We start from the raw sequence: 27,316 nt of genomic DNA, 5'->3' as shown, positions 1-27,316 counted from the left end.
CAGCTCTGGACAGTGGCTGCCTTAAGGCCTCCATGATGGGGAGTGCAGCAGGCCTGCAAGAGTGCTCCCCTGCCCTTACCTTCATGGGGAGACTCTTGTTCCTTCCTTTGGTCAGTCCAGTCATCGGGCATGAAGGCCAATGTGTCCAATCCTGGCATCCAGGCCCAATTGGGCTTTGCAGGAGTATTAGTGGTTCTGGGCTTTCCAAATCAATTCCTTGGGTATGAGTGTCGAGGTTTGGGTCTTCAGGAAAGATGTTCTCTCAGGAGTGGGAAGGTGCCAGCTAGCTGACATTTCTGTCTCCTGGGTGGTCTTTGTAGCCACGGTTGGAAGAAGGATCTAGAAGGCTTTCTTCAGAATCTTTTTATCCACTCAAACTGCACTTCCAGGTGTGGAGGAGAGAGTAATGAACAAAACGCTGATAAGCCTTGACCCCAAGGGACTGAATGTCTGGTGGGGCACTCCTGGCCGGGAACCACCAGCCTAGGAGATCTGCTGGCCAGGTCCTTAGGTCTCTCAAGCTGTCCAGAGCCAGAGTCTCCTATTCCCCCAGCCCTGGCCAGCCAGAGGTTCCCAGTATGGGTGGGATTTGAAAGAAGGGCTGCTCAGCTTCTATCCTCCAAGCAGAAGCTCTCCACTTAGGCATTTGCTTATGGCATGCATTTGTGTTTGTTGCTCTTCCATGAGCCCAAGTCTGACTCCCTCCACAAGGCAAGTGCCTGGTAGAGGAGCCTCCTTTAGGGTTACCAGCCTGGGTACCAGGTGCTCTTAGGAGGCTGAGGAAGTTAGAGCACCTGAGGATGAGAGGCACATGGCCTCTGTCCACTTCTGCTTCCCCAGAGGAGAATGGAGGTAGGTGGGTTCTTCTTCTCCAGGCCCCAAGGGTTCCTGGATGGATTCTCCCAAGGAAAGGGGACAGTGGGAGGCAGGTGGGGGCAGAACTCTGCTCACAGTCAGAAGGAGAGATGGAACATGGAGCGCAGGGAGGCCAGGGGGCCCTGATGCTTCCCCATTTCCACCGTCCTCTGTCCTGCCTGGCTCCCTTTGCAATAGGTGAGGAGGCTCCAAGTGTGGGGGCCTTCCCCTTCCCGGGACTGAGAGTGAATTTCCTAATCCTGGGGATTCGATTTTCCCACCTTCGTTTCCTGGTCAGTTATTCCTTCCCTGCATCTCCTCCCTTACCAAGGACACTGTGAGGGTGGGTGGGTAGGGGTTCCTTGGCATGGAGTCTGCCCAGTCCCTCGCTTTGCCGAGCGCCCTACAGAGGGATGCTGGCGGCTAGATGCAGACCAGAAAGTTGTGCTCATGAAGCCACTCCTGAGTATTTTTAGGAAAGTTTTCTCCCTTTCTGTTTTTGTTTTTTAATGCATCATTTCCTCTGCTTTTTCTTTCTCTCTCTGCTTGCTCCCCTTTCCCTGTCTCTCCTATAATGTTCTACTTCACTTCTCTGATTCTTTCTTTTTCTTTTCTTTTCTTTTTTTTTGGCCGCACCTCACGGCATGCGGGATCTTAGTTCCCCAGTGGGAGTGCGGAGTCTTAACCGCTGGACCCCCGGGGAAGTTCCTCAGGTTCCTTCTATATTCTTTCTTTGACCCACTTGGCTTTGACTCTGATTTTCTGTCTTGGCCCCTCCTTCTCTTTTCGTTATAATTTTGTGTTTTTGTCATTCTTTTGCTCGTGGGTTCACTGCCTTCTTCCCTCCTTCCCTTAAATTCCTGCTTGTCTCAGGAATGTCCCTCAAGTGGCCTCCAGAGCCTTTGCCTCCCCTTTCTCATCCCAAGTTGGCATTAGCACCCAGAGGACTCTGTCCCCTTACAAATAATTAGACCAAGGGCAAGTGTATTTAGGGGTTGGGGGGAAGGTGACGCCTGGCCCTGGGAGGTAGGGACACTATTAATAGTCCTAAGAGCAGCTGGGGTGGGGGCAGTTGTCTGGCCAGGCCTGGCCTGGACGGCTCTAAGGGCCAGAAAGGGCAGCACTGGAAATAGAGTGGACAGGGGTAGGGGAGCAGCTCTGCAGGCCCCTTATCTGGATATGCCCTCTCTGCCGGGTCCCTGTCTTGTCTTGGTTTGTGGAGTGTGGAGGGCATTCTCCACTATCAGTTTCTATCCGTCAGGTTGGGAGGGAACAGAACCTTCAGGGCCTGGGGGCCACTTTTCTGGGCCCCACCATCCCCACCTGGGGACTTGTGGCCCCAGGCCTTCTTGGAAATGTTGGCTCCAGCTGCCGTCTGAGTCGTGGCACTAGCCTGTGTTGCCAGGAGAGTCACCCAGCCGCTTGTGTGGCAGTACCTGTGCTCCTGGTGCCCTCAGCTCTCTGCGTGCCTGGCGCTGAGCTAGGATGGGCAGGGCCTTGTTCTCAGCACCCTCAGAATCCAGGGGCACGAGCCTCTCTCCCCTCTCCTGTTAGCTTGCCCATCTTCAGGCCTTTCCTTTCCCTGTCTCTCCCCTACTGTTTCCAACATCGTGACTGTCCTGAGACCATTTACTGTGGCTGCTGAATTTGGGGAGGGAGGGATGCACCTGTAGAAGGCGTTCTGTTTTGCCTTTTATTTCCAGAGAAACCTCTCTGCCCCTCTTTGCTGATGGTAATGGGCCAGGTCTTGAGGGAACCCCTCTGCTCGCTGGTGGTGGTCTCTGGGGTGAGACACCAAAAACTATCATCTAGGGTGTACTTGATGTATCATAAAGAATATGAACTCCTGTGGGAGGGGAGCTGAGGGTTAGCCACAGCTTCCCCACTGAGGTGGCATTTGAGCTGAGCCCAGGAGGAGGGGTGGAGTTTTAGCTGAGGAGGGGTGAAGGGAATTGGTGATCCCAGTGGAAGGACAGCTGACGTTTATGGAAGCCCTACCATGAGCTGGGCCCTGGACTAAGCACCGTATCCCTGTTTTTTCATTTATTCCTCGCCCAGGAACCCTAGGGTGCAGGCGGTATCTCCATTTTACAGACGAGGAAACAGTTCAGAGCTTGGCCAAAGTCACTGGGCCGGTAGGTTCTAGAGCATGGATGTGAACTCAGGGTAGCCCCTTTCCACTGTTGCTGGCTGCCCACCTCCTCCCTCCCCTTGCCCTTGGTGTGCCCCCTCTTTCCCCTCCGTGCCGGGGCCCTTAGTGGGCACAGGGTCCAAACGAAGTGTACCTCCCTGGGTGGGCCAAGGGCAGGCTCAGGGTGGAGGCAGAGGCAGGCCTGGGGCCAAGGGCACCTGCCTCCCTTTGTCTCACCACAGGTCCCTCCCTTTGCATTAGCGACTGTCTCACCTTCATTCCCTCGCTGGTGTGAATTCTGCTCTGACGGGACCTCCTAGCCCCTGGGCATCTCTGGAACATCCAGGATGGTGTTACTGCCCGGCCCTGGGTCTGCCCGTTCAGTCTGTAGACAGCCACGGAGCACTGATATCTGAGGTGCTGGGGACAGTGTTGGGTCCCCTGCAAAGGGCAGACCCAGGAGGAGCCTGCAGGCCCACCTGCAACTCCTAGTGCTGCTGTAGGTGGGGGTCTCGTTTGTTAACTACTGGGCTGGGCTTGGAGAGGCAGCTGACAGGCTGATGGGCCTGGGCTCTTTCCCTCTATCAACCTGCTGGGTGCTTTGCTCTGCACCGGGCTATGTCCCTCCTCTCTCCTTCGCTGGCCATTATCTGTCATGCCTTGGGGATGAGCACCTGGGCACCAAGTTCCCCCAGGCTTCAGTGCCCAGGCCCCATCTCTAGTTCTCCCTGGCCTGGGGGCAGTGCTAACAAAGGTTCTTCTGGCAGGTGCAGGGCAGAGAACACTGAGCAGCTCACACTAGGGAGCGGGCTGGGGGGCTTGGATCTGCTTGCCCGAGCCCAGCCTTCAGATCCCCTTCTGCTCGTCCTCTGGGCACCAGATAAGCCCATGGACTTGTCTTCTCTTCCCATGCCACAGCTTCACTGCCAGGCCATGAGCCCTGCTGTAGCCAGACTTGGCCCTTGCTCCCCAGGGGACCCCAGATAGCCACCATGGAGGCAGGGTGTGTTGAGGTGGAAAAGGCAGTACGGTCGGAGTCAGGGACCAAGAGTGGAATGTCCCATCTTGAGGCGGCTGCAGATCCCCGTGGCCTGATCTGCTGTCCCCATCCCCCACCCCACCCCCAATGGCCTTCCTTGAACCTAGGCCCCAGGGACAGCCAGAGCAGATCTAGACCACATGTGTGTCGAGGTTGTAACTTGGTCTCTTTCTCTTCCCTGTCACTCATCTCCTCTTCCCCCCAGCAGGTGACTCAAGTCAAGGGTTTGAGCCCCTTTGCATCCATGAGGGGAGGGGAAATGAGAGAAGAGAGGAGGGTGATGGGGGGGGAGTGACATGTCTCCCCGCCTTGCCCCTGCCCACACCCCACCCACAGCTTCAGAGCTGTGCTTCCTGGTCAGGCTTCTGTCTCCAGCCACGTGGGGGTCTAGGGATGACAGAGGAGGGAAAAACCTCAGGATGGCCCCATGTCCTGTGCGCATACATGCTGGCTCATGGAGGTGGTGTAGAGAGTGGAGGGAAGGAGGGGAAGATCTAGAAGCCCCCTGGGCCTGGTCCAGGCCAAGCCCAGCCCCCTTCTGTCCTCTGGCTGCCCTGCATTCTCAAGAACTTCCTCGGTCTTGAGTCTCCTGTTTGCAGAGACAGGGAGAACCCCTCTGTGACCCGTTCCCCTAGCCCCCCATCCGTCTGCCGCTCCCCTCCTCAGGGTGTCTCAGATTCTCGGACTTGGGTTTCAAGAGGCACAATAGTTACATTCTCCAGCTCTGATTGCTGCAGGCCAGGCCTTTGGCTCCCCTTGAGATTGGGTTTCTCATGCCCTGGATGCTCCTGAATTGCAGAGAAGGTGTGTGGGGGGCGGGGGGGGGGCATACCACACTGAGTAGGGCCAGGGATCAGCTCCCGAATTGGCCGTTCAGAGTATGGGACCCCCAGAACAGAGCACACCCTCACCTGCTTCTCGAACTTCAGACTTGGGGAGGGCCAGGGGAGGGGAAAGGCAGGCACACCCCAAGGGCTGGTCTCCCCAGCCCTCAAAGGCCAATGGTCTGAACAGAGCCAAAGGGGGTTCCTCTTAGCGTTGAGCATGCTAACCACAGCTCTGGACACACCATCTCACTCCATCCCTGCTGGACAGCATGAAGTGGCTGGTGGCATCTCTAAGTGTGTGTATGTGCGTGTCTGGATGCATAGCAAGTGTTCGCCCTAGTGCACACACGTGCCTGGGTACGCACGTGTGGGTGTGGTTGAGCTGGGCCTGCGCGCCCCTCTCAGCCCCCGAAAAACGCACTCAATCTTTGATGTGCGTGGGGGCAGCCAGCCGGTGAATTACATGTGGCCCCTTTCTCAGAGAGAATTTCTTTCGGGTAGGAGACGAGGGAGAGCATTTGCTGCAGTGAGCAGGAATTCCTCCCTCACCTAGTAGGAGCCATAAATATCTCCCTGTCTATGGCTGGAAATATATATATATTAAAAACATGCTGTCAGTTGGGGTTTATGTGCGATTCTGGGCTCCTTCTGGCTGCTGGAGCTTCCCCTCTAGAGCTCTGATGAAGAGGCAGAGCCCTCTCGGAAACACACGCACGTGTGCACACACGTGCGCGTGCACACACACACACACACACACACACACACACACTTGTGCAAACAGGCAGGATTGGGAGAGGAAAGGGGGCCCAAGAGAGGGAAAGTGAAGGAGAAGGAAGGACAGAGAGAGGGGCATGGAGCCAAGACAGAGCGAAATGAGACCAGAAATAGGATTCCAGAGGGAAAGGCGAAGAGCTGGATGAAGTAGGGGGGCTTTGAGAACTGAGAAGAGGTAGAGAATGAGTAGAGCCGGTGGAGGGGTGAGAAAAACAGTATTTCGGGGGCTTTTTGGCTGTTCCAGGAGAGATGGAGGAACCCCGAGGAAGAGAGGGTCCCACGCTGCCATCCTCTGGCTGAGCCTGGCCCAGGTCTGGGTGCTGCACAAGGCCTCCGGTCCACAAGCGTTGACCCGGGGTCGGGGGGTGACTGATGACGTGTGGGGATGAATGGAGAGCGGCCCTGGACCCGTGAGCCAAATCCCATCTCAGAGCCTTGCTCTGCGGAGCCTGCTTGGGCCCACACCTAGAACGAGTCCAGATTCGTCACCTGCCCCTGCACGGCCTTCCCTTCTGGAAGCCTCTGCAGTGGTCTGAGCCCTGAGGCACCACTGGCAGGCGAGGCCTCTGCCTCGGAGGTGTGGATTGCACGAGTAGCCCCAGTCCTGAGAGGAAAACAGCAGAGCGTGCTCTCATGTATGACACGAGCCAGCCTGAACACACCCCTTCCACCCTGGCAGCATCAAGGACGAGTTGTGGCTTCCAAAATTCTCTTCATCCCCAAACCTGGACCAGGCAAGGGCCTGATGCCTGCACGCCCAGGCATCCATCATCAGACAAAGTGGCTGGACTTGGTTTTGAGGAGGCTGCATTTGATGGGCTGAGTGGAAGGAAGCTTAGAGCACGGAAGGCACTCTCTGGTTCTGAGCACCAGGATGCAGGAAGATGTTATCTCAGGACTGGAGGGAGGTAGCAGTGCCTTTGGTCCCTCTGTCCCATCTCCAGTCTCTCCAGAAGGGGAAGGCAGCCTTGGTCCCTGGAGAGGGGTGCAGGCGTGGGGGTTGGGGTTTAGTCAGGGTGGCCCTGGACTGGGGGTGTGTGGTCAGGGTCCGTACTGCTCTGGTAACTAGGCTGGAGAGAAAGCCAAGGCTGGAAAAGTTGCCAGGGGACATGGCCCTAGAAGGCTGGGGAATCAGAGCGACAGCCTCAGAGGCGTGGGCTGGGCGGGAGAGGATAAAAATGGAGTCGGGCACCTGCCCGCCTTGTGCCAGCCAACACTTTCCCTGCCCCTCCACTGGCCCACAGGCCACCAGCTGGCCCATTGTCCCCAGTGAGAAATCAGACACTGGAGGGGGGCTCCCATGTGGCAGGAGCTCACTCATGCAAGGCCGCCTGGTAGGGACTGCCAGGGGAGAGCCACCCGTGCTGGGTCGGGCAAGGAGAGAAGGGGGGTGGCAGAGAGAGGATCCCTCACTGCACAGCAGTCAGGGCTCCTGTGCCGTTGGCAGGGGGCAGTGCGTGGGGCCTGCGAACAGGAGATAAAGAGTTCAGGCAGAGGGTTTTCTCTCACTAACCGTGGATTTGTGTGTTTGTTCAGCTGGTGGCTCTGATAAGCCCCATTCTGCTAGATAAAAGCCAAGCAGCCATGAGGCGGGGCCTGGGGAGGGGTGTCATAAAGGGGCCTGCCTGTTTCTGTCCCAAGGCCTGGGGTTATCCCCTCCCTTCCCTAGGGAGCCCAGACAGGCAAAGGAGTCAGGCGCTGGGGTGTCATGCTCCCTGATGTGCCGGCCTGGGGTGCAGCTCCGGATCCCCAGGGGCTGTCCAGAGCAGGCCCTGACCCGAGGGCACAGCTCCCCAAAGGGCACATCATTTAAGAAAGCTGGCCAGGCTGGCTCCCGCCTCTGGGTGGGGAGGGCATCTCCTTGCCCTCCCCAGGAGCCTGCCCACCACAGTCCTAGTGGCCTCTCTGGGCCCTGCAGCCACTGACTGGGCCCCTGCCAGCCCCCTTCTCCTGTCTGCCCAAGGTGTGCCCCCAAGCTAACTGGGTGGACAAGGGCCTGCCCCCATCATGCCCCCTGAGGACCCCGTCACCTCGTCGGGGCAGGGGTTTACTTGGTAAACTGAGGGCCCTTGGCCTGGGGATGGCCCGTGGGGGCCTCAGCCACCTTGAGTGGGCCCTAGCCTCGGCCCTCCCTGCCCATTCCACTTGGCATTGGCCGGGAGGGTGAAGGGGGGTGCCGCCTGAGCAGGATGGTGGGGCCCTGGCCACAGCTGCCCCCGTCGCAGGGCTGGCTCTTCTGCCTCTGAGCCCGGGTCCAGATTTCTAGTGTCTCTGCCTTTTGTCCTGGAGCTGAGCTGAGCGTGCCGGGGCCGGCGGTGGTGGCATTGCGGGGATGCTGGCTGGGGCCGCCAGCCGTAAGATGGCTGCCAAGGGCTAAAATGGCTGCCAGCAGCGCCCGGAGCAGCGCCTGGAGGCGCGTGGCAGCGGGCCTTGCCTGCGCTGGATCCTCACTCCTGCTTTCTCCCTTACGTGGAGATAATAGTAATAGCAGCAGTAATGTTTCAGGGCAGTGTCCTGGTTTAGAAGGATTTCCTGTCTGTCGCGCTCTCCTGGAGCCCCATTTGTCTCTGCCTCTGTCGCTGGCCCACCTCCATCTCTTTGTCGGGTTCTCTCGTCTTTCTGTCCCTGGGCTGGGTGTGCGCATGCGTGCGGCTTTCTGTCTCCACCTGGCCATTTTGGAAGAGCTGGGACCAGTCTCATTGAGTAGCCTCCTCCATTTCCTCCTACTCCACTGTCTCTGGCCTGGAGGGCTCCGTGGGGACTGAGTTGGTCCTGGGACAGGTGGGGTCGGTAGCAGGGACCCCCTCGGCAGCAAAGCCTTGACTGTGTGCCCCTCGCTGGGCTCCACATGCAGGTGCTGCAGCTGTGCTCTTCCTGAGGTATGAATCTGGGAAAGGACGGCCCTGAGAGACATCAGGCTCAGGGCCCTGGTCCAAGGAGGCCCTAAGGTGGGCTGCCTACTGCCTCAGCCCCTTGCCTGCTCCCTCCTGGACCGGCTGGGGCTTGAATCAGACCCAGAGAGTCAGGAATGAGCTGAGGTGAGAGAACAACAAGAAAACTCACATCCACAGAGAGGTTGCCCTCCCAGGAGCGTGGAAGGAAGTCCTGTGGGCTCTCTCCAGAGCAGAGTGCCACTAGCAGAGAAGTGGCCTGGGGTGGGATTCGCCATCCCTAAACACACCACAGGGGTGAGTGCACAGGGAGGTGTGGAAGGACACACCCCAAACACAAGGGGGTTAAGGGGCCCTGTTAGCACTTATAAAGCTCCGTTTTCTTGATCTGTGACTAGATTTATTACTTTTTTTTTTTTTAGAATTAAAAAAAAAAAAAGTGGGCTTCCCTGGTGGCGCAGTGGTTGAGAGTCTGCCTGCCGATGCAGGGGACACGGGTTCATGCCCCGGTCCGGGAGGATCCCACATGCCGCGGAGCGGCTGGGCCCGTGAGCCATGGCCGCTGAGCCTGCGCGTCCGGAGCCTGTGCTCCGCAACGGGAGAGGCCACAACAGTGAGAGGCCCATGTACCGCAAAAAAAAAAAAAAAAAAGTGTAACCATCCTGGGGGCAGCCTGTTTTTTTTCCACCTGCCCCAGTGAGGCAGGAGGCTAGGAACTCGGTCGAGCCGCAGTAGGTCCTGGGCTCTGAAAAGGCTACTATTTTGCCCACCAGCCCCAGCACCCAGGGCTCTTCCTTCCTTCCCAAGTGGCTGCAGGGTCCCCCCACTTCTATCTCTTGGGCCCATGTCACTCTTAGGGAACCTCCTTGCTGGTCACTCCCCAACGTGAGCAGCTCAACTGTGAGGCCAGTGTAGGATGGACACCCTGGTGAGCCGGCTGATTGTGAGGTGGTGGGCGAGGGTGGTGGAGGCAGGGTTACTCCAAAGAGTCGGGCAAAGCCCTGGCCAGTACCGGGGCCCGGTTTTCTGAGGCCACCCCATGTGGTCCCCGTGTGAGAAGATGATTCTTTACCCAATGCCCGCCTTTCCCCTGCCCCACAACCTGCCCTGGCCCCCCTCTGCCACCCTCTCACCAGCTGTCGTGCCCAGGCAAGCATTCTGGAGGTCCCCGTTGTGCCCCTGGTACACAAAGCTTTGAGGACCTGGGGGGCAGGGGCGGGGGGCTTTCCCAAGCTCAGCAAAATATTCACACACACACTCCACCCTGCCCCCAGCCCTCTGTGAGCTCCCACCGCACAATGGGCCCTTGTCTCGGGGCTCCCTCCGAGCAGCTGTGGCACTGGGGCATGAGACAGCCCAGACAGGCTGGCACAGAGCAGGCGACAGCGTCAAGGCAAACCTCCCCCCCCCAGCCCCGTGTTGCCAGGCACTGCCCGTAAGCATAAAGGTGAGGTGGGGGTGGCGTGGGCAGACAGGAACGGCTCTAATTAATGAAGGGAGGGAAGGGGCTGCTCCTCTGGAGCTTGAGCTGGGTAGAGAATGGGGGGCCCTTGGGTCCATCCCAGCTGTGCAAAGAGACAGTCGCTGGCTTCTCTCCTGGGCGCCTCCTTGCCCTGACTCTCAGCCAGTGCGTTCACTCGTGGGCAGCTTGCCCCCAGGGCACATCAGGCAGTGCTTGGAGACCGGTCTTTTGGTTGTCACAACTGGGGTGCTGCTGGCATCTAGTGGGGGGGTGGAGGCTAGAGATGCTGCCAAACACCCTGCAGAGCCCAGGATAGCCCCACCACGGCGGCAGTGGTTCCTTCTCTCCCTGGTCTCCTCGGGCTGCTCAGGGAGGGAAGGAGAGTGAAGGGGTTTAGAAGGCTCGAGGGGCAGCTGCTTGCCTGGTGTTTGTGGAGCGCTTTGGTTTTGACCCATCCCCACCCTTTGTGTCTCCTGCAGAATCCGGACAATCAGATAGTTCAAACCAGCAAGGAGATGCGGACATCAAACCACTGCCCAACGGTCAGTGCCCCCTGCCCTCCTGCCTGTACCCAGCCTCCCTGGCCTGCCGTGCCCACCACGTCCTCCCCACACCCTTCTCTGCTCTCCCCGGCCAGGGCAGGCCTGCCCCTGCCATTCCCCTTCACTCAGCTGTCCCTCGACTGAACTTGGGCTGCTCTTCAGAGGGGGAGGGCGCTCATCGGTAGCACACCCTAACTCCCAGGGAGATCTGAGACCCCCGAGGGCCAGCCTGGGGCTGGGACATGGGACATGGGATGGAGCAAGTGGAGGGTGGGGAGAGCTTTGGGGAAACAGGCAGACATCCCCTCCTGGCCTTGTCTCCACTCACTCACTTGCCCTTTTCCCTCCTCAGGGCACTTAAGTTTCCAGGACTGTTTTGTGACTTCCGGGGTCTGGAATGTGACGGAGCTGGTGAGAGTATCACAGAGTGAGTCCTTCCTTCTGGGCCAGGGCTGAGTCAGCAGGGATGGGGGTGAAGCGGTGGGACTTGGACCCCACGTAGCCCCCCACTGATGGGGTCTTGTTTGGGGCGGGGGCAGACAGGTTTCCTGGGACACTCTCGGCCTCACTGGCATGGGGCTGGGTGGAATGGAGGCATCCAGAGAGCCCCACCTCTAACCTCCATTGCTTTGGAGGAAAAAAATCGTAACCAAGGACTCTTCCCAACAACCTCCAGCCAGGAGGAGGTTTCCTCAGCGGTCTTCACAGTGAACTCACCCCAGGGCTTCTGGGGAGCTGCTCATGGCAACAAAACAGGCACCCACACTTTCCAAACCTCATCACACTCTCCCTTCTTCCCAGCTCCTGTTGCGACAGCATCAGGGCCCAACTTCTCGCTGGCAGACCTGGAGAGTCCCAGCTACTACAATATAAACCAGGTGACCCTGGGGCGGCGGTCCATCACCTCCCCTCCTTCCACCAGGTGAGCCCTGCACCCCGGCCTTCCCCCAGCCCCCAGGCATCTCAGGCGCTTTGGGCAGCTGTACCACTGTGGCCTGGGTGCTTCAGAACATCATCCTTTGTTGAGGGCACTGGCTCCAGAGCTGGGGCTCACTATGCTCCCCAACCCCTGAGATTCCTGCTTTGTGCTGACACAGGCACTCGGCCTTGGGGACACAAACTCAAACAAGGCATGGCTTTGCCTAGAAGGTGCTCCCGGTGGGCACTGGAGAAGGCCTCTCTCTTGGGGATGTGACATCTGAGCCCAGGGGTGTGGTACAGGCATGGGGTGGATGCTCGAGGTAGAGAGAAGCAGCCTTCAACCTGGCCAAGGCTGGGCGGGCTGGCGGGACTGTCCCACGGAGGACTTCAGAGGCCAGAGGAGGGTGTTTAGGGCTTAAAATCCACTGACGGCTTTTAAGTAGAAGATGCTGGGGATATGTGTTCTAGAAAGTACTTCTAGAAGAAGTTAGAGGCTATCCCAGCAGGTTGGAGGGGAGGAGGGCCTGAGTCAGATGGGGGACTGGCCTGAGAGGGAGGGATGGAGTTGAGAGATATTTGGGAGGTAGATATAGTAGGCCCTGGTCAGGCCCTGGTCACGCAGGGCAAGGTGGGATCCTGTCCCTTTTTAAAAAAACCGTGGACATTTTGGTTCATTGTGAGGTTTAGGCATTCATTTTGATATGTTAGAGTATTGCATTAAAATGTCATGATGTTTTCATATTTAATCATACTTTAATATAAAATAACATAATATCACGATGACTGAGTTTTGTGTCACCCCCTGGCATTTTTGTCCCTGGCCAGTGCCTCACACGCCTCGCCCTAGCCATAGGAGCTGATGGGAAATAGAAGGTGGGGCTGAGGAAGCAGTTGAGGGTTTTGCCCACTTCTTTGACTTGGGCAGCTCCATAGATGATGGATGGTATTGTGACTGAGAAGGGGCTCAAGGAGGAGTGGGTGGGCTGGGCCCAAGGGGCTGTAGGTCTGGCCTTGGGGGGTGGGCACACAGCGAGTGCCCTGAAGTGCTGCTGACAGCGGGCACCCACTCCCCACATGGAAGACTGTCAGTGCAGGCTTCCTCGGCCTGCGTACCGGCACCTCAGCTCATCCTTGGCCCACCTGACCCCTTTCCTCCTTCCCCAGCACCACCAAGCGCCCCAAGTCCATCGATGACAGCGAGATGGAGAGCCCTGTCGATGACGTCTTCTATCCTGGCACAGGCCGCTCCCCAGCAGCTGGCAGCAGCCAGTCCAGCGGGTGGCCCAACGATGTGGATGCAGGTATGGGCGCCACAAGGCCCGACCTGGAGCAAGGGCAGCATGGAGCCTCCTCTTCCCCCTCAGTTTACCCGGCAAACCTCCCACCGTTCCTCCTCCTGTTGGTGGCACTGCCTGTCTTTTCACCCCCTGAGCTTCCAGAGGAGGGCAGACCAGGAGAGCAGAGGCGGGCAGCTGGGTTGTCCCTGAGTGGGCAGTAGAGCCCACAGATGTGGCAGAAGGAAAGCAGAGGCCCCGACCCTGAGCCTCCGGGGCCCTGCAGTGGGGGCCGTGGCCTCCCGCTCAGAGCCTCCTCATCCTCCTTCTCTTGGTATTTCTTTAGAGAGGCTGCCCCGGTTCTATGGTCTTCGTGGTTTAAAGCCATTTCTCAAACTGGGCACTCTTGACGTTTGGGGCCACGGTATTCTCTGGAGCGGGGCCATTTGGCCCTGTAGGGTGCTGAGCAGAGCCCTGACCTCCACCCACTAGATGCCAGGAGCAAACCTCCTCACCAGGTGTGATGACCGAAAAGGTCTTTGGACATTGCTGAATGTCCCCTGGGTGGGGACAGGACCTTCCTAAGTTGAGGACCACTGGTCTAAAGGGCCCACCCTCACAGAGAGGAGCAGAGCCTAGTAAAGAGCGAGCAGCATTGTTTTCAGGCCTCCCGATCCTCTCTAACCGCACCCTTGCTGGTGAATACACCCACCTTCACCTCCAGTCTTGACAGGAGGTACGGGCACACCTGGAGAGCCCAGGCGGGACAGAGGGGGGCTGTGTGTGTGTGTGTGTATTGCACAGGTGGTGTGCATAAGGAGGCTGCCTGCAGGGTGCTTCTGCCGGACACATTGTTGGTGCAGCCTGTGTGTGTCCTCAAAGTATGGGTGTCTTGGGACCAGGTAGTGCAGACCTCTGTACGGGATGCGCATGAGGTGTGTCTGCGTTACTCAGGCCTGGGGACAGGGGCCTTGTTCTCTGACGCAGGAAGACGAGGGTCTACCTGATGGTGTTTTGCTTGGTATTTTGTAGATGTTCCCCTACCGGGAAGGGCCAAGTGGATGGGCAGGGGCCAGGGCTGGGGGGGAAGCAAGACTAAAGGGCAAGGGCGTGCTTCTGCTTTCCTGCTGCCCCAGATGCAACCTCTGGCTTCTGCTCTCAGCAACCTGGGAGGAAGAGAGGACTCACCTCCGGGCCTTGGGCTGAGGGAGAGGGTTAGACCAGCAGCAAGGCTCACCTCTGCCGGACAGCGCTCCGGCACGACTCTGGGTGCCCCTCCCAGGGTGTCGTGGCCAGCACAGCACAGATGCTTCCCTGGGGGAACCTCTGGAGGTGCAGAAAGAAGGGCTTGAGAAGGCCCTGGAGACTCCCCAGCTAGGGCCTCAGTGAAGTGTTTCCTCAAGGACTGGTGTGCCTTGAGGGCCATGTCTACTGCTGGCTCCTGAGGCATGGGCCCCCAGGTCCCTCTGCGCAGACCTGGTTCCCGAGGAACCCTCCCCTCCGCAGTTCCCTCTCTCTCCTTTTCTTGGCTGCCTGCTGTCGAGCTTGCCACTTCTGCTCCTTCCAGCAGTCCTGCCACGCACGGCCCCAGCATCCTCCTGCAGCACCCCCAGCTCCCTCGCCTTCCCCCCTTTTCCTGTGTACTCATTCCCCTCCTCCCACCGACCCTGTGCTGTTTTCCTGTTCTGGGACAAATCACCAATTAAGCAGCCCAGCTGCAGGACTGGGAACAGCTGGGGAGGCACTGTGCGGCCATGGGGACAGCTGTGCACAGCTGGTGGAGGCGCTCCCCCCATCGTGCCAGCTATCAGGTGGCACACAGCTGCTGCCAGATAACACCTCTGCTGGCGGCTGCGAGTTCACCCTTTCCCCGCCTCTTCCCTCCGTGGTTAAGACAGCTCTTATTTCTGTGTTCTGAAGCCTCCCCCCGAATCCCCCGCCACCCAGCACACACACACCCCACCCAAACCGATTCAGTGTGTGTCCCAATGATGGCAGCTCTGGATATCTGCCCTGACTTCCCCTTATCCCTCCCAGCCTGGGCATAGCCTCAAGGCCCAGCTGAGGACAGGAGACAAGCTCCCCTGGGGGACCTGGCCTGGGGGCCCTGCTTTGTATAGCATCTTGGATGTCATGCCCACTGGGCGCAGAGATGACCTTGATTGGCAACATCAGGCTCTTAGAGGGAGAGCTCAAATGGGGTATCCTCTGTGTCCCTGTCTCCTGCTGAATGTCACCCCATCTCTGGTACTGGGAGCCGAGCAAAGCCCTGGAATTACCCATGCTCTGACAGTCCGGCCTTTGGGTCCCCTGACTGAGGAAGTCCTTTCCTGTCTAGCGTAACCCCAGCATCCGCCCAAGCCCTCCAGCCTCCTCCCTGCTCTCCAGTCAGATGCTTTCTCCACTGTGGTCCTTCCCAAGGGCCAATGGCTGTGCTTTCCCTTCCCGTAAGGAGCTCTGGTTTCTTCCCATCGGAACCTCCCAGAGCCCAGGGCCCGCGCTGCGTGGGAGCTTAGTTCCCTGACCAGCGACCAAAACCGCGCCCTCACCCCCACCCCACCCCGCATGGAAGCGCGGGAGTCCTAAACCCCTGGACCGCCAGGGAAGTCCCTGGGCCGGCTCGCTCTGAAGCTGCTCTCCCGGGCTCCTCCTGCACACCTTCCCTGCCCTCTGGCCCTGCATCCCCCCTTTTACTCTGTGCCCCTTGAGCTCCTTATCTGCTTGTCAGGGGGCAAGATGGGCCCCCTTGCTCACTCCCTGCCCAGTGCACCGAAGGGCCTTATTTTCCTCTCCTGTCGGCAGCACCCACGGCAGGATGGTCTGCACACGGCCTGAGAAACAGAGCCACAGTCAGGCAAAGGAGGCAGGAGGGAGCCTGGTGGGGGAAGGGGCAGCCGGGAGGGGGCCGAGGAGAGAAGGAGTGAGCTGCTGGCTTCCCACCTTCCCCTGCTCCCTCCGCAGCCCAGCTAAACCTGCCCTGTGTTGCTGATTCCTCCCCCCAGGCCCGGCTTCTCTAAAGAAGTCAGGAAAGCTGGACTTCTGCAGTGCCCTCTCCTCTCAGGGCAGCTCCCCGCGCATGGCTTTCACTCACCACCCGCTGCCTGTGCTTGCTGGAGTCAGACCAGGTGAGAAATGGAGGGCCCGGAGGGGGGCAGTGGGGGTGGCAGAGGAGCCCACATGGGCAACTGGCCAGGCAAAGGGGCCAGGGCCGACCCTGAGTGACAGCCCCAAGCTCTCTGAATGGGCTATGGTATGGCAGTGGGTGGGCATGGGAACGGGCCCTCCCTCCGCAGCAGCGCCTCCTCCAGACCCAGGCCAGCCCTTGGGCCTCCTCACCTTGTTCCTCAGCACTCTCCCACTCGCTTCTCACACCCCCTGTGCATGATGCATGCTTGTGCGCTGTGCGTGCACATGAGTGTGTGTGTTTGCTTGTGTGCGTGTGCAGGTGCTGTGTACGTGCATCGGATGCGTGTGTGCTCGTGTGTGTGGCACAGGCCTGTCCTGAGGCTTCCCACTTACCCCTGACTGCAGAAGCCTCAGGCCCATTCCTACGCAGTTCTCCTGTCCTCCCTCCAGCTGTGGGTGGGATAGCACAGGCTTCTCCCTCTGCCCTCCTTTCAGCTCTTGTCTCTCAACTCCTCACAGAGCCCGGGGCCTGTTTTCCCAGCACCAGCCCAGGTTGGTGTGAGCACAGGTTGAGAACAGTACTCCTAGGAGCCCAGGCTCCCTTCTCGGGGCCTCCCTGCTCTTTTCCAGAAGTGAAGGGCTAGGCCAAGGGGGAAGGTGGTACCTGGGCTGCTCTTCAGGGAAAGGAGCTGGCCCTGCTGCCTTGGGAGCTCTCTTGCTTCAGTCTCACGGAGAGAGTGCTCGAGGGGAGGATGCCTCCATGTTCTGGAGGGGATGGAATCAGGCAGGAAGCTGTGGAAGCTGAGTCCTCAGCCACTTGCCTCTTCCCTCTCTTGGCACCTGTCTGGCAGAAAGAGGCCTGGATTTTTTTCTGAACACTGCCCTGTGTCCTGTGTCCACCCTCTGTCTCCTGGGCCTTCCACGGAGAACACTGAGGTTTACCCTCCTGGCTTCTTCCTCAGGGCCTCCTGGCTGGGAGCCCAGAGGCAGCCAGCAGCGGGGCAGGGCATGGTGGCCGCAAGGTGGGGGAGGGGAGCCCAGGCCCTCTGCACAGGCAGCGGGAGGGCAGCAGGCCCTGCTCGACTCAGCTTTTATGAACTCCAGAGAGAAGCCAAGTTTCTTCAGGCCCCTAATGAAACTGAGAGCAAGAGGGAGCTGATTGGAAACAGACAGGAGGGGGAGGACTTGGCCAGGGAAGAGCTGGGGCCTGCTCCAGGGTGGGAGTTGTGCGTTCGGGGACGTGCGTACGAGCAATGGGGCTGAGCACAGAAGAATGTGGCCTGGGCGGCAGCAGCCAGGTGCACACCCACCGCACGCAGGAGATGTGTGTGTGCACTGCAGGGGCCCCTCTTGCACTGGCGCAGGGCTGTGTGTTTATCTGCAGCCCCACAGAACTGTCTGTCTCCTCATCGAGGCTCCCCACCCGGGGCCCGGACCGGGGTGAGGCGAGTGAGGCACTCACCTCGGCGCAAAATGTCAGGGAGCCCCTGAAATCTCAGTCATCAAGATAAATTTTACTTTAATGCAATATTTCTAAAAATTAAACCGATTGCAGAGATACACGATGAGCAAATGTCAATATTTTAAATAAAAGATCGGACCGACCTTGCGCTTGCATGACCCTCACTTCCCTCACCCTAACTCTGGCCCTGGTTCCAGTCAAACTTTATTTACAAAGATAAGCAGCTGGTCTGTGGGTCCCGGTTTGCCAATCTGACTTTTTAAAATATTGCATTAAAATGTTATTTATCTTGATTTGCTGAGTTATTTGGCACCATCTTAACTTTCACACTAGCGGCCAGTGCCTCGCTCTCCTCACTCTGGTCCCTGCCCTGCTCCTGCCCGTTCTCTGGATCCAAAGTGCTCTGACCAGCAGTTCTCCTTGTCTTCAGTGCTCCCCACCCCACTGCCTCCTAGGCCCTGACGATGCCCTTTTCTTCCTGCCACGTGCATGCAGGGAGCCCACGGGCCACAGCATCAGCGCTGCACTTCCCCTCCACATCCATCATCCAGCAGTCGAGCCCATACTTCACGCACCCGACCATCCGCTACCACCACCACCACGGGCAGGACTCGCTGAAGGAGTTTGTGCAGTTTGTGTGCTCGGATGGCTCGGGCCAGGCCACCGGACAGGTGAGTCCAGAGGACCCCACGAGCCCCTCTACAGCTCATCTTTGCGTCTGTCTGTCTGTCTCAGGGCTCACAGGGAGAGGGCCCAAAAGCTGGGAGCCCACCTGGGGCTGCAGCAGCAGAGAGCCGGTAGTGCCGAACACCTCGATCTTCTGGGTCTGGGAGTAGGGGTCCACGTATCAGGCCGGGGCCTGTCTGTCACGGTCCAGAGATGAGGGGGCAGTGGCTGGGCCCACCTTGCTTGGGCTTTTTGCCCTCCTTGTGGTCTTTTCCTCTAGCAGGAGTGTACCCATGATCTGTCCAACCTGGGCCCAGGCCCCTTAGCTCCTAACACCCCTCTTAAACCTCAGGGCTGCAGGGATTTGGTAGGTTCTAGACCAAGGTTTCCCACTATTGACACTTGGGGTTCTTCATTCTCTGTTGTGTGGGGATGTCCTGTGCACTGTGGGGTACTGAGCGGCATCCCTGGCCCCCACCCACTCTATGCCAGCAACACCGCCCCCTCCCCAGCTGTGTTGATCATGAATGTCTCCAGATTTCGGTGTGCCCTGGGGGCATCATCATCCCCCAGTGAGAAGCCCTTAGTAGAGGGCAGGCCTAGTTCCACAGGGTCTTTCATGAGACTCCTGTTGGCAGGACTCTTAACAAGGGGGTTCTCGGGTCAGTCATGGTTCTGGAGTGAAGTCTTCTGCTCCTCAGCCTGGGAGAGAGACTGGCTTCCCATGGAGCTCTGTGGCCCCACTGTCCTTCTCCGTCAGCAAGCCCCCGGGGCCTGGTCACTGATGAGCAGAAACACAGAGCCACTCAGCAAAGGAATTATCCCAGACGGCAGTGGGCCAAAGGTGACCCTTCCGTAGGACAGTGGTCCTTGTTTAGTCCCTGGGAGACCATTCCAGGTTGGGGCATGGTGGTCTCTAGACCTCTGGGAATGTTCTGGAACTCCAGCAGCATGCTGTGCTATGAGAAGGCCCAGCTCCTTTCCCCACAGTTGGTCCAGCCTGGAACCCCACTGTGAGAGATCAGATGGGGAGGACACTCAAAGTGCCTTGGTAGGGAAAGACATTGGGAAGCCCACGCCAGAGGCAGCCCAGCGAGAGCAGCGGCCCCTCCGCTCAGCCTGGTGCGGCCTTGGGGCGCCCTGCGTGGTGCTGGTGTATTGATCTGGGGCAGGGCCGTGGCTCAGCCTCCTTGCTCTCGCTGTCTAGGACAGAAGCCAGTCTCCTTCCCTACCTCCCGCTCTTCTTCCTCTTCCACTTTTCTCATCTTTTTCTCCCCTTTGCCCTGCAAGGGTTTCTTTTGCTGGCTCTGCAGCTCCTTAGCACACTCAGAGCTTCACCCACCTCTCTGGACAAGCTCTGTCCACTCTTAGGGGCATGGAGGGAAAAGTGGACATGACTCCAACAGCTTCCGTGCTTCCTTCAGAGATACTGGCAGAGTCTACGGGAGCTGCCAGCATGTGTCCCAGCCCCCAAGGGGCCTGGGGTCTGGAATATGGATCAGAGAGGCCAGGAACCCTTCTGTGCCTGCTTCTCACCTAAGGACGCAGCTGGGGTTTGGGATCAAAATGACAGCCACCTGGGGGAACGACTTAGCCCAAAGAGCCTAAGCTGACCCACAGGACCCTCAAGAGTGGGGGTCAGTCCATCCCTGGGCATCCTGATGGCCAGGTCTTGAGCCTGTCCCTGATCAAGGGCTCAGGAATTCCCTGGAGGTCCAGTGGTTAGGACCCTGTGCTTTCACGGCCGAGGGCCCCGGTTCAGTGCCTGGTCAGGGAACTAAGATCCCACAAGCTGTGTGGCGTGGCCAAAAAATAAATTAAAAAAAGATCAAGGGCTCACTTGGCCTAGACGGTTCTCTTCTCAAGGCAGGTGCCTGCTTGGAGTATACCGCAGACAAAACACTACCGATAGGGGAGCAAACAGCCCCTCTGGTTAAACAGAGAGTCTAGTTCGGCTGGAGAGCAGTCTCTGCAGGTTTCCTCTTGTGGCCTGTTGTGCCCAAGAGTTGGGGGGTGGGGCTTGAATTCTGCAGTGAGTCTGCTCCATTGGGCCCAGTTTCTGAGAGGAGGCTAGAGATGGCATCACGCTATGGAGGAGGGGCGAGCCAGAGAGAGGCCCTGGGCTCTGCAGCTGACCTGGTGGCAGACGGTGGCGGTACAGGGCTGTGCTTGCTCCATAGCCACCTCCAGGGTAGTAGTTCTCAGTCTTAGCATGTATGAGAGTCACTTGGAGGCCTCACTAACACACAGGTAGCTGGGCCTCACCTAATTCTGATTCAGCAGTTCTGGTGTGGGGCCGAGAATCTGCATTCGCCCCCAAGTTCCCAGGTGATGCTGCTTCTGGTCAGTGGACCCACTTTTAGAACCACTGATCTAGAGACTAGAGGAGTAAATTCCTAATCTCCTTGAGAATCTGAAGTTATGGATCATCTTTGCAGAAAAATATACGCATACAAAATTTTACAGACAACTTGCAGAATGGTTCCCAGGCACCTCTTAGACCTCAGCATAAGGCCCTGATTGAGAAAACCACATTGGTAAAGGCCAAGGTCAAATGGAGACACCACTTAGAGGACATGCAAAGGGCAGAAAGAGGATACCTGGTTAGCTGTATTTCTGTCATAGAGAAGAGGCCACCAGGTGAGCACGATGGAGAAGTTGCAGGGCCTGATGGGAGAGTATGACTCTGGGAGGCAGAAAGCCTGGTTACTAGCTCAGCCTTGACCACCAGTGCCAGAATGGCCAGGCCCACATCTTCATCTGTCAGATGAATGTGAGGAGCTATCCCAGCCCCTAGGTTCCTTCTAAGATCTTAACTCACAAGGTCTTAAGGCACTGCAAAGTCACAAGACCTTGAGATTTTTAAAACCTCAACTTGTACCCCAACCAGAGCTGAGACATCCTAGCCTGGCTGGGACTTGCTTCCGGAAATTGAATGTTGTAAATCAGCAGGTTTCGATGTCTGGCCATATTGGGCTAGGATTTGCTTTATTGGATGGGATTAGTGATTTAGATCCTCCTAGGCAGAGACAGGCTCTGAGGAGCCAGAGGCTGCCCTATGGGAGCAAGGGCTGCCTGGAAAGCTCCCGTGTCCCAGCCCCCCTGGAGCCCAAGCTCAGGACAGCCCGGAGAGAAGAAGTGAGGCTGTGAATCTGTTGGGATCATTCCATTTCCTGCCCTGATGGAAGAATGAGATAGGAACAAGATAGACTGTGAAAATGAGGGAAGGCAGTTTCCACGTGTATGTCAGAACCACCCTGGAGAGCCGGAAACCCTTGCTCTCTGGCCGGTGCTGTTGCTTGGAACTGAAAGGTCCATTTCCAAAATGACACCCAGCACAAAGGGTCTTCAGCCCAGGACACCAATAAGCACTAGAGGCAGCCACTGCTCGCTTTTGTCACGGGCCTCCAAGTGGGCAGGAAGGATCAAGTCGAGGGCACCGTTTGGAGGGACAGCGTCAGACCTAGGTGACTGGTCACTAGAGGTGAAGGATGGAGGGTGGGACAGCAGGAACGCAGAAGGGCATGGCCTGCGTGCTTCAGCCATGGGGCTCTATGGTTTTAAAGTGCAGCAGGACGGACTAGTTGATTCAACTCAGTCAGTGGGACTTGAGTGCTACATGCTTGGGCCACACAGAGGTGACATTCCACCTGCTTGTTGGGGAGCCTTGGAGGCAGTCTGCTTCAGAGGCTCCAGTGGAGGTCAACAGTGTCCTGGAAGAACAAGAGAGAGAGAGATGGATGGTGATTCAGGACACCTGGCTGGTCCCCATGCTGGGGATGGTGTTTTCTGAGCAGGCTTTGAAGGGTGTGAGAAAGGGCATTCTGGAACAGTGGGTTCTGCAGTTAGCAAGTGTGCAGCCCCGACTGCTTAGGCTGAGTTCTGGAAACCCCAGTAGGTTTACAATGGGAAGTACTCGGCGGGGAGGGAGTGTAGGGGCATGAGTGGTGGAAGACCCCATCTGGGCTCTATCACAGCGGCCTTGCGTGCCTGGCCGGGGAGATTATGTTTTATGTCAGATGTAGTCGTAGCTGTGGAAGGTTTTAGGGCATCGGAGAAGTCTGAACTCCTTTGGGTTTGGGAAGAGGGTTAATGAGTCTGTTGGAAAGAATCTGTAGGATCCTAGGAGTTAGACAGACATGACTCTGAATCTCAGGCCTTTCCAATGACAGCCGGGTGACTTTGGCTAGACCACTTAATCATGAAGAGCCTCAGTATCCCCTGTTGTGAAAGGCCGAGAGTAGAGCTTCCCTCGCAGCAAGGTTTCTCAGCCACAGCACTGTTAATCTTTGGGCCAATGAGCCTTTGTCCTGGGGGCTGCCCTGTGCGTTGTAGGGTGTTGAACAGCATCCCCAGCCTCCATCCCCAAGCTGTGCTAAGCGGAATGTCTCCAGACACTGTCAATACCCAGAACTGCCCCGAAGCAAGAACCACTGCCTTACAGGGTGGTTGGAGGATCGGACACAACCTGAGTGAAGGGCCTAGTACAGAGCCAGGTGCCAAGGGTGCTGAGCTGCTGAGCACACTGTCGGCAGAGGGGAGGCCCCTTGGGAGTCTCACTGTCATAGTCCAGGTGAAACCAGTTAGGAGAGAAGGACGACCCAGCTGGACACGTCTAGGGGTGTGCCCCACAGGGTCTGCCCACCAACAGAAGGAGGAGCATAGGAACCTCCCAAGGTCCTAAACCTGGGTAGCTGGGAGGGCAGAGGTTTGACCCACAGGAGAGGGACCAGTTTAGGATGAAAAGCTGTGGCCTGGCCCCCTTGAGCCCAGGCTGCAGGTGGTCATCGAGGGCACTGCCCAGAGCAGCAGGAGGTGTGGAGCCCAGGGGAGCTGTGTCTGCCAGAGGCTGGGGACCTCTGCCCTTCCTTGTGGTTCCTACACCCCCTGAAGCCCAAAGGCTGATTGAACACAAGGCCGCACATGGGGCCTGGAGGAGGAAACTCAAGTGTAGGGCACAAGAGGGAATAAAGGACAATTAGTGGATCTGGTGACCAGACATCCCCAGCTTCTGAGGGAAAGCCACTCAAAGAACCTTGTGGGAACCAGAGCTGCCAGCAATGGATTTTCCTCTTGGGCTGTTCTGTAGCAGATAAGCCAGCACCCCACTGTCCTCAGGCTACCAGAGCCCAGGGCATGCTCCCTGGCATCCCCCCGAGGCCATGACATGGGGCAGATGCTGGTGGGCCTGTGGTCCTTGGTGGGGTCTGCTGGTCCTACCCCAGGGGCCCACGGAGGGGAGGCATGTGTGTGTTTTAGGGGGGCACAGGAGGTAAGCTGGTACATCTTTCCTGCCATAGGAGAAGGTCTTCAAGAGCGTGAGAGTTCTGAGTGCAGCTGCTTGTACGGCTAGGTGGCATGTTTCGGTACCTAAAACCTGTTCCCTAAGAAATAACAAACCACCCGTCGGACATCCCCCTTCTTCCCTCCCACAACTTCAAAAGAGAACTTAAAAAAAAAAAAAAAAAAAAAAGAGAGAAACACCTGAGAGACCAAATAGAGGCCTTACGCCCTCACCAACCCTGTGCCCTGGAGGAGAGAATCCCGTCCTGCATCATCTTCCGCCGGGAGCGCCCGCTCTCAGGAGCGAGCTGGCGTGGCCGCGCAGGGGAGCGTGTGTCTGTGTGTGATGTGCCTTCATGCGTCACTCTATTTATGTTGTTCGCAGCCCAACGGTAGCGGCCAGGGCAAAGTCCCGGGGTCATTTTTGCTACCACCGCCGCCTCCAGTGGCCAGACCTGTGCCCCTTCCTATGCCTGATTCCAAATCCACCAGCACTGCCCCAGACGGCGCCGCCTTGACTCCTCCATCACCTTGTAAGTGGACGATGAAACCGAAACCACAACGCCCAGCGTCCCCAGCCCATCCAAACAGTCTCCACTGCAAAAAGAAAAGCCCCCTCCCTCACTGCCAAAGCCCCCCAACCCAGAGTGCCACGGAGCCTCCCACCCAGACAAGAGCAGAGCTGAGCCCCCCAACCACGGCCTCCTGGGCCTTAGTTGCACCAGCCAGCACCCCACTAGCCCCCCTGCCCGCCCGCTGCTCCCAGCTGGGGCCCCTGGCCCAGGCCCCTTCCGGGGGGCGGGAGAGGGAGCACAGTGGGGCACACAGGCCAGGGGTGCTGGCCAGGGGGGGAGGGGGGAGGGGAGGCACAGCCATGCCATCTTCATGCCTAATTGCTGTTTTTTCATTTTTTGTTTTTTCGTTTTTTGATTTTTTTGTTGTTTCGTTGTGCCCCCCCCCCCACACCAAGAAAATTAAATGTGACCACAAGGCGACGCCACCACCATCCCCTTTTTGCCTTTGCCCCCCTCACCTCCATTCTGGGTCCCTCAGGCCTCTAAAGGTGCAGCAGGCCAGCCCCCGATCCCCTCCCTTCAGCCTTCAGTCTCACATTTGGTTTCTCGTTGTTCCTCTTTTTTTTTCCCCCCCTTCCCATCCCTCTCCCTTCCCTCAATTTCTTCCCCAGGTTGGATGTTCCAAGGACAAGGAAGGGCTCTGGGCCTTGGCTTACTTCATCTCTTTCTCTCTCTCTCTTTCTTTTTTTTTTTTTTTTTAAACCGATGACAAATTTTGTCAAAGGGAAGAGAAAAATCTGAGTTGAGAGGCCCAAGCTAGACCCGACGACGCTTGAAGGACAGGAGAGGCGGAGGGTGGGCGGCGTGCCGTCTGTGGGACTGTGGGTGGCGGGTGGGCAGCGCTTCGGGCGCTCTGGGGGCTGGCAGGCCGTGGGCCAGGACTTCGGGACAGCGGCGGAAGGGGTGGCCCATCTCACCACTTTTCTTCGTCTCGCGCTCTCTGTCTCACCTTCTTTTTTCTTGGTTTGAGTTCTTTTCCCCTGTCCATCCTCTTCATGCCATCTTCTCATCTGCATTCGCCACAAGACACGAAGTCATGGTCATGGTCATTGGAGGTGGGCAGGGTGGGAGAGGGGGAGCCAGGCTGCGGGGTGGCTGGGGGCCACTTATGGACAGAATCTGGTGAGCACGGGGTCCCTGGGGTGTATCTGGTGCAGGGGGTGGTGGGGTGGGGGCTCCCAGTTAGCTGTGACACTCCTCGTCCTCTCTGGGGGCATCCTTCCTCCTGGGGGTGCAGCGCCAGTCCCCTCCCATAGGGCTCCAGCCAGACAACCCAAGAAGAGCTCCTGGGTATTTGGCCCATTTGCCCCCCAGACCCTAGAACCGTTGCCCCGGTGCCCAAGCCCTGGGCCTTTGCCAGGCCCTCTGGCCTCCTCCTCGTCTTGTACCTCGGGTCCCAGGGAACAGCAGGACCATAGGACCTGGCTCATCCATCGAAGGAGGAGGATGTGTGCCGGGCCTGAGCCTTGCCACCCCTGTGCCTGAGCCAGCAGCCAGCACCCAGACCCCTCTCTGACCCTGACCCACCCAGCTCAGCCCTCTGTTGGGACCCTTCAGGTTTCCCAAACCACCGGCCCCGTCCTTGGGTCCAGAGTGGTAAGTGGTGTAGCACCCAATTAGGCACCCCAGTTGGAGGGGTGGCCTGGCTGAGATGGCCTTCTCCAAGTAGGATGGGGCCGGTCTGCCAGAACTCCCGCCCTCCCCGGCTCCCTCTTCTCCAGACCCAAGAGGGCCGGTAGGAAAGCGAGGGTATTTGCTTCGGGTGCTCTGGGATGAGGGGTATCCCTGGTCCTGCCTAGTGCCTGTTTAGGGGACAGAAGTGGGCCCATGGGGCCTCAGCTATAGCCTCCAGGGCCATGAAAGAGGATGCCTGGCTGGAACGGAGTGCCAGGGGTGGGGGACTGTGTGCTCCTGGTCCAGTGAGAGGAGGAGGGGGCCCCTCGGGCCTGTCCTTCCCACTGCCAGCTTAAGCCCAGGCAACGTGGTCTAACCTAGTCTCTCCCTCTCTCAGCAGTCCCAAAGGGCAGTGCCCGGGCAGGCTCCAAGTCCTCACGGGGTCTCTCCCTCTCTCCCCTGCTCCCCACAGCATTCGCAACGACAGGCGCCTCCTCTGCCAACCGGTTTGTCAGCATCGGACCCCGGGACGGCAACTTTCTGAACATCCCACAGCAGTCTCAGGTAGGAGGCCCTGCCCACCAGGTGGATGCAGGCAGGGGTGGGGGCATCTTGGTGTCCGGGAGGAGGCAGGGATCCTTGGGGCAGTCCGGGAGAAGAGGCTGGGGCAGGGCTGGAAGGCTCAGGCTTTTGCATGCCCAGCTGAGCCTGCCTCCCCAGGCAGCCCCCAGGCCCCCTGGCTAATCAGCTAATTGGATAATTAGCTCTGACAGCCCTGGCCCTGGGGAAGGCAGCCAAGGACCCAAGGCTAGAGGCGCTCTGGGCCAGGCCTGGTGGAAGCAAAGATGGAAGCAGGAGGCTCCATCCGGAGGAGGACAGGGTCTGCCTTGTTGCTCTCCTTTTGCTCCGGCTGGATGCCCTAGCCCCTGGCCCTCCCCTCTTCCTTGGTTTTGGGTGGGCTGGGTTGGGGGTGGAGGAGGGACAGAAGCGGCCTGGTGGGCCATGTGCCCAGAGACTCTGGCACTGAGGGTAAGGCAGGGCTCAAAGCCGCCCTGGAGGGGCGGCTCCCCCACGTCCTGTGAATCCTGTTAGAGGGGAGGCCAGGCTGCTGGAGCCCCCAGTCCTGCTGCCATCTGCCCCCAGTTCCCACAAGGAAATGCCACCCCTCCAGCCCTCCTGCTGGAGGCCCCTGGACCTGGTTTTGCACAGGCATCTTTGCACACACATGCACGCAGGCCCTCTCCTCCCTGTGCCTGTCCCCAAGAGGCTGGGAATAGCCTGTAGAGCCCAGGGCTCTCAGGGCACAGGGACCAGCCTCCGGAGCAGGGCAGAGGCAGCTTTTACAGTATGAGGCTTCTGGGGAATGGAGGGGAGGGGAGCATGCAAATATCTTTTTCTTTTGCACATTTTACAAAAACACACCCTGTGAGCCCAGGGCCTTGGAGGCTTCCTCAGCCCTGGGAACACCTCTTTCAGCTTCTGCTCCCTCTTTGCTCTGAGGCCCAAGTCCAAAGAAAGTTGGTGGATGGAAGTTTTGTGTGTGTGGTTTAAGGTTTTGTTTTTTTCCCTTTTCCTTTCCCTCCCTAAAAAAAAAAAAAAAAAAAAAAGCCAAAAAACTTTGTCAAACTTCAAACTTCAGAGCTCCCTAGTGGCAAGGAGGGGAGGGGAGGAGAACTTCAACCCCCTCCAGCTTCCCACCCCCTTTCCCCAGAGTCACGTCTGACCCGTCTGGTTTCCAGGAGCAACCAGACATGATGTAACACCCAGATGAACTTGAACTTGGGGGTGTTGAGAAGAAAAACAATGGCTCCGAGCAGGGGCTGGAGCCAGCCCCCTCCGCTCTGTGCCAGGGAGGCCAAGAGAGCCCTGCTGGT

At 58.2% G+C, this 27,316-nt stretch overlaps 1 protein-coding gene across 9 annotated transcripts in view; it reads left to right on the top strand.

Annotated features, from left to right (window-relative positions):
- NFIX (nuclear factor I X) overlaps positions 1–27,316 on the top strand; it is a 98,447-nt gene that overhangs the window by 63,567 nt on the left and 7,564 nt on the right. For 6 of the 9 annotated variants that reach the window (XM_033401270.2, XM_049708291.1, XM_049708292.1 and 3 more), the window contains exons 3-10: positions 10,459–10,521; positions 10,874–10,948; positions 11,323–11,443; positions 12,607–12,743; positions 15,719–15,841; positions 17,800–17,975; positions 23,639–23,786; positions 25,915–26,006. In XM_033401270.2, the coding sequence (XP_033257161.1) occupies positions 10,459–10,521; positions 10,874–10,948; positions 11,323–11,443; positions 12,607–12,743; positions 15,719–15,841; positions 17,800–17,975; positions 23,639–23,786; positions 25,915–26,006 (935 nt within the window). The remainder of the gene's footprint in view (positions 1–10,458; positions 10,522–10,873; positions 10,949–11,322; positions 11,444–12,606; positions 12,744–15,718; positions 15,842–17,799; positions 17,976–23,638; positions 23,787–25,914; positions 26,007–27,316) is intronic. The other 3 variants (XM_049708290.1, XM_033401274.2, XM_033401273.2) reach the window with 3 other exon arrangements.

The sequence above is a fragment of the Orcinus orca genome, chromosome 3 (genome assembly GCF_937001465.1).
Source record: "Orcinus orca chromosome 3, mOrcOrc1.1, whole genome shotgun sequence".
Taxonomy (NCBI): domain Eukaryota; kingdom Metazoa; phylum Chordata; class Mammalia; order Artiodactyla; family Delphinidae; genus Orcinus; species Orcinus orca.
The sequence above is the reverse complement of the archived record's forward strand: the minus strand, read 5'-3'. Positions and strand labels throughout refer to the sequence as shown.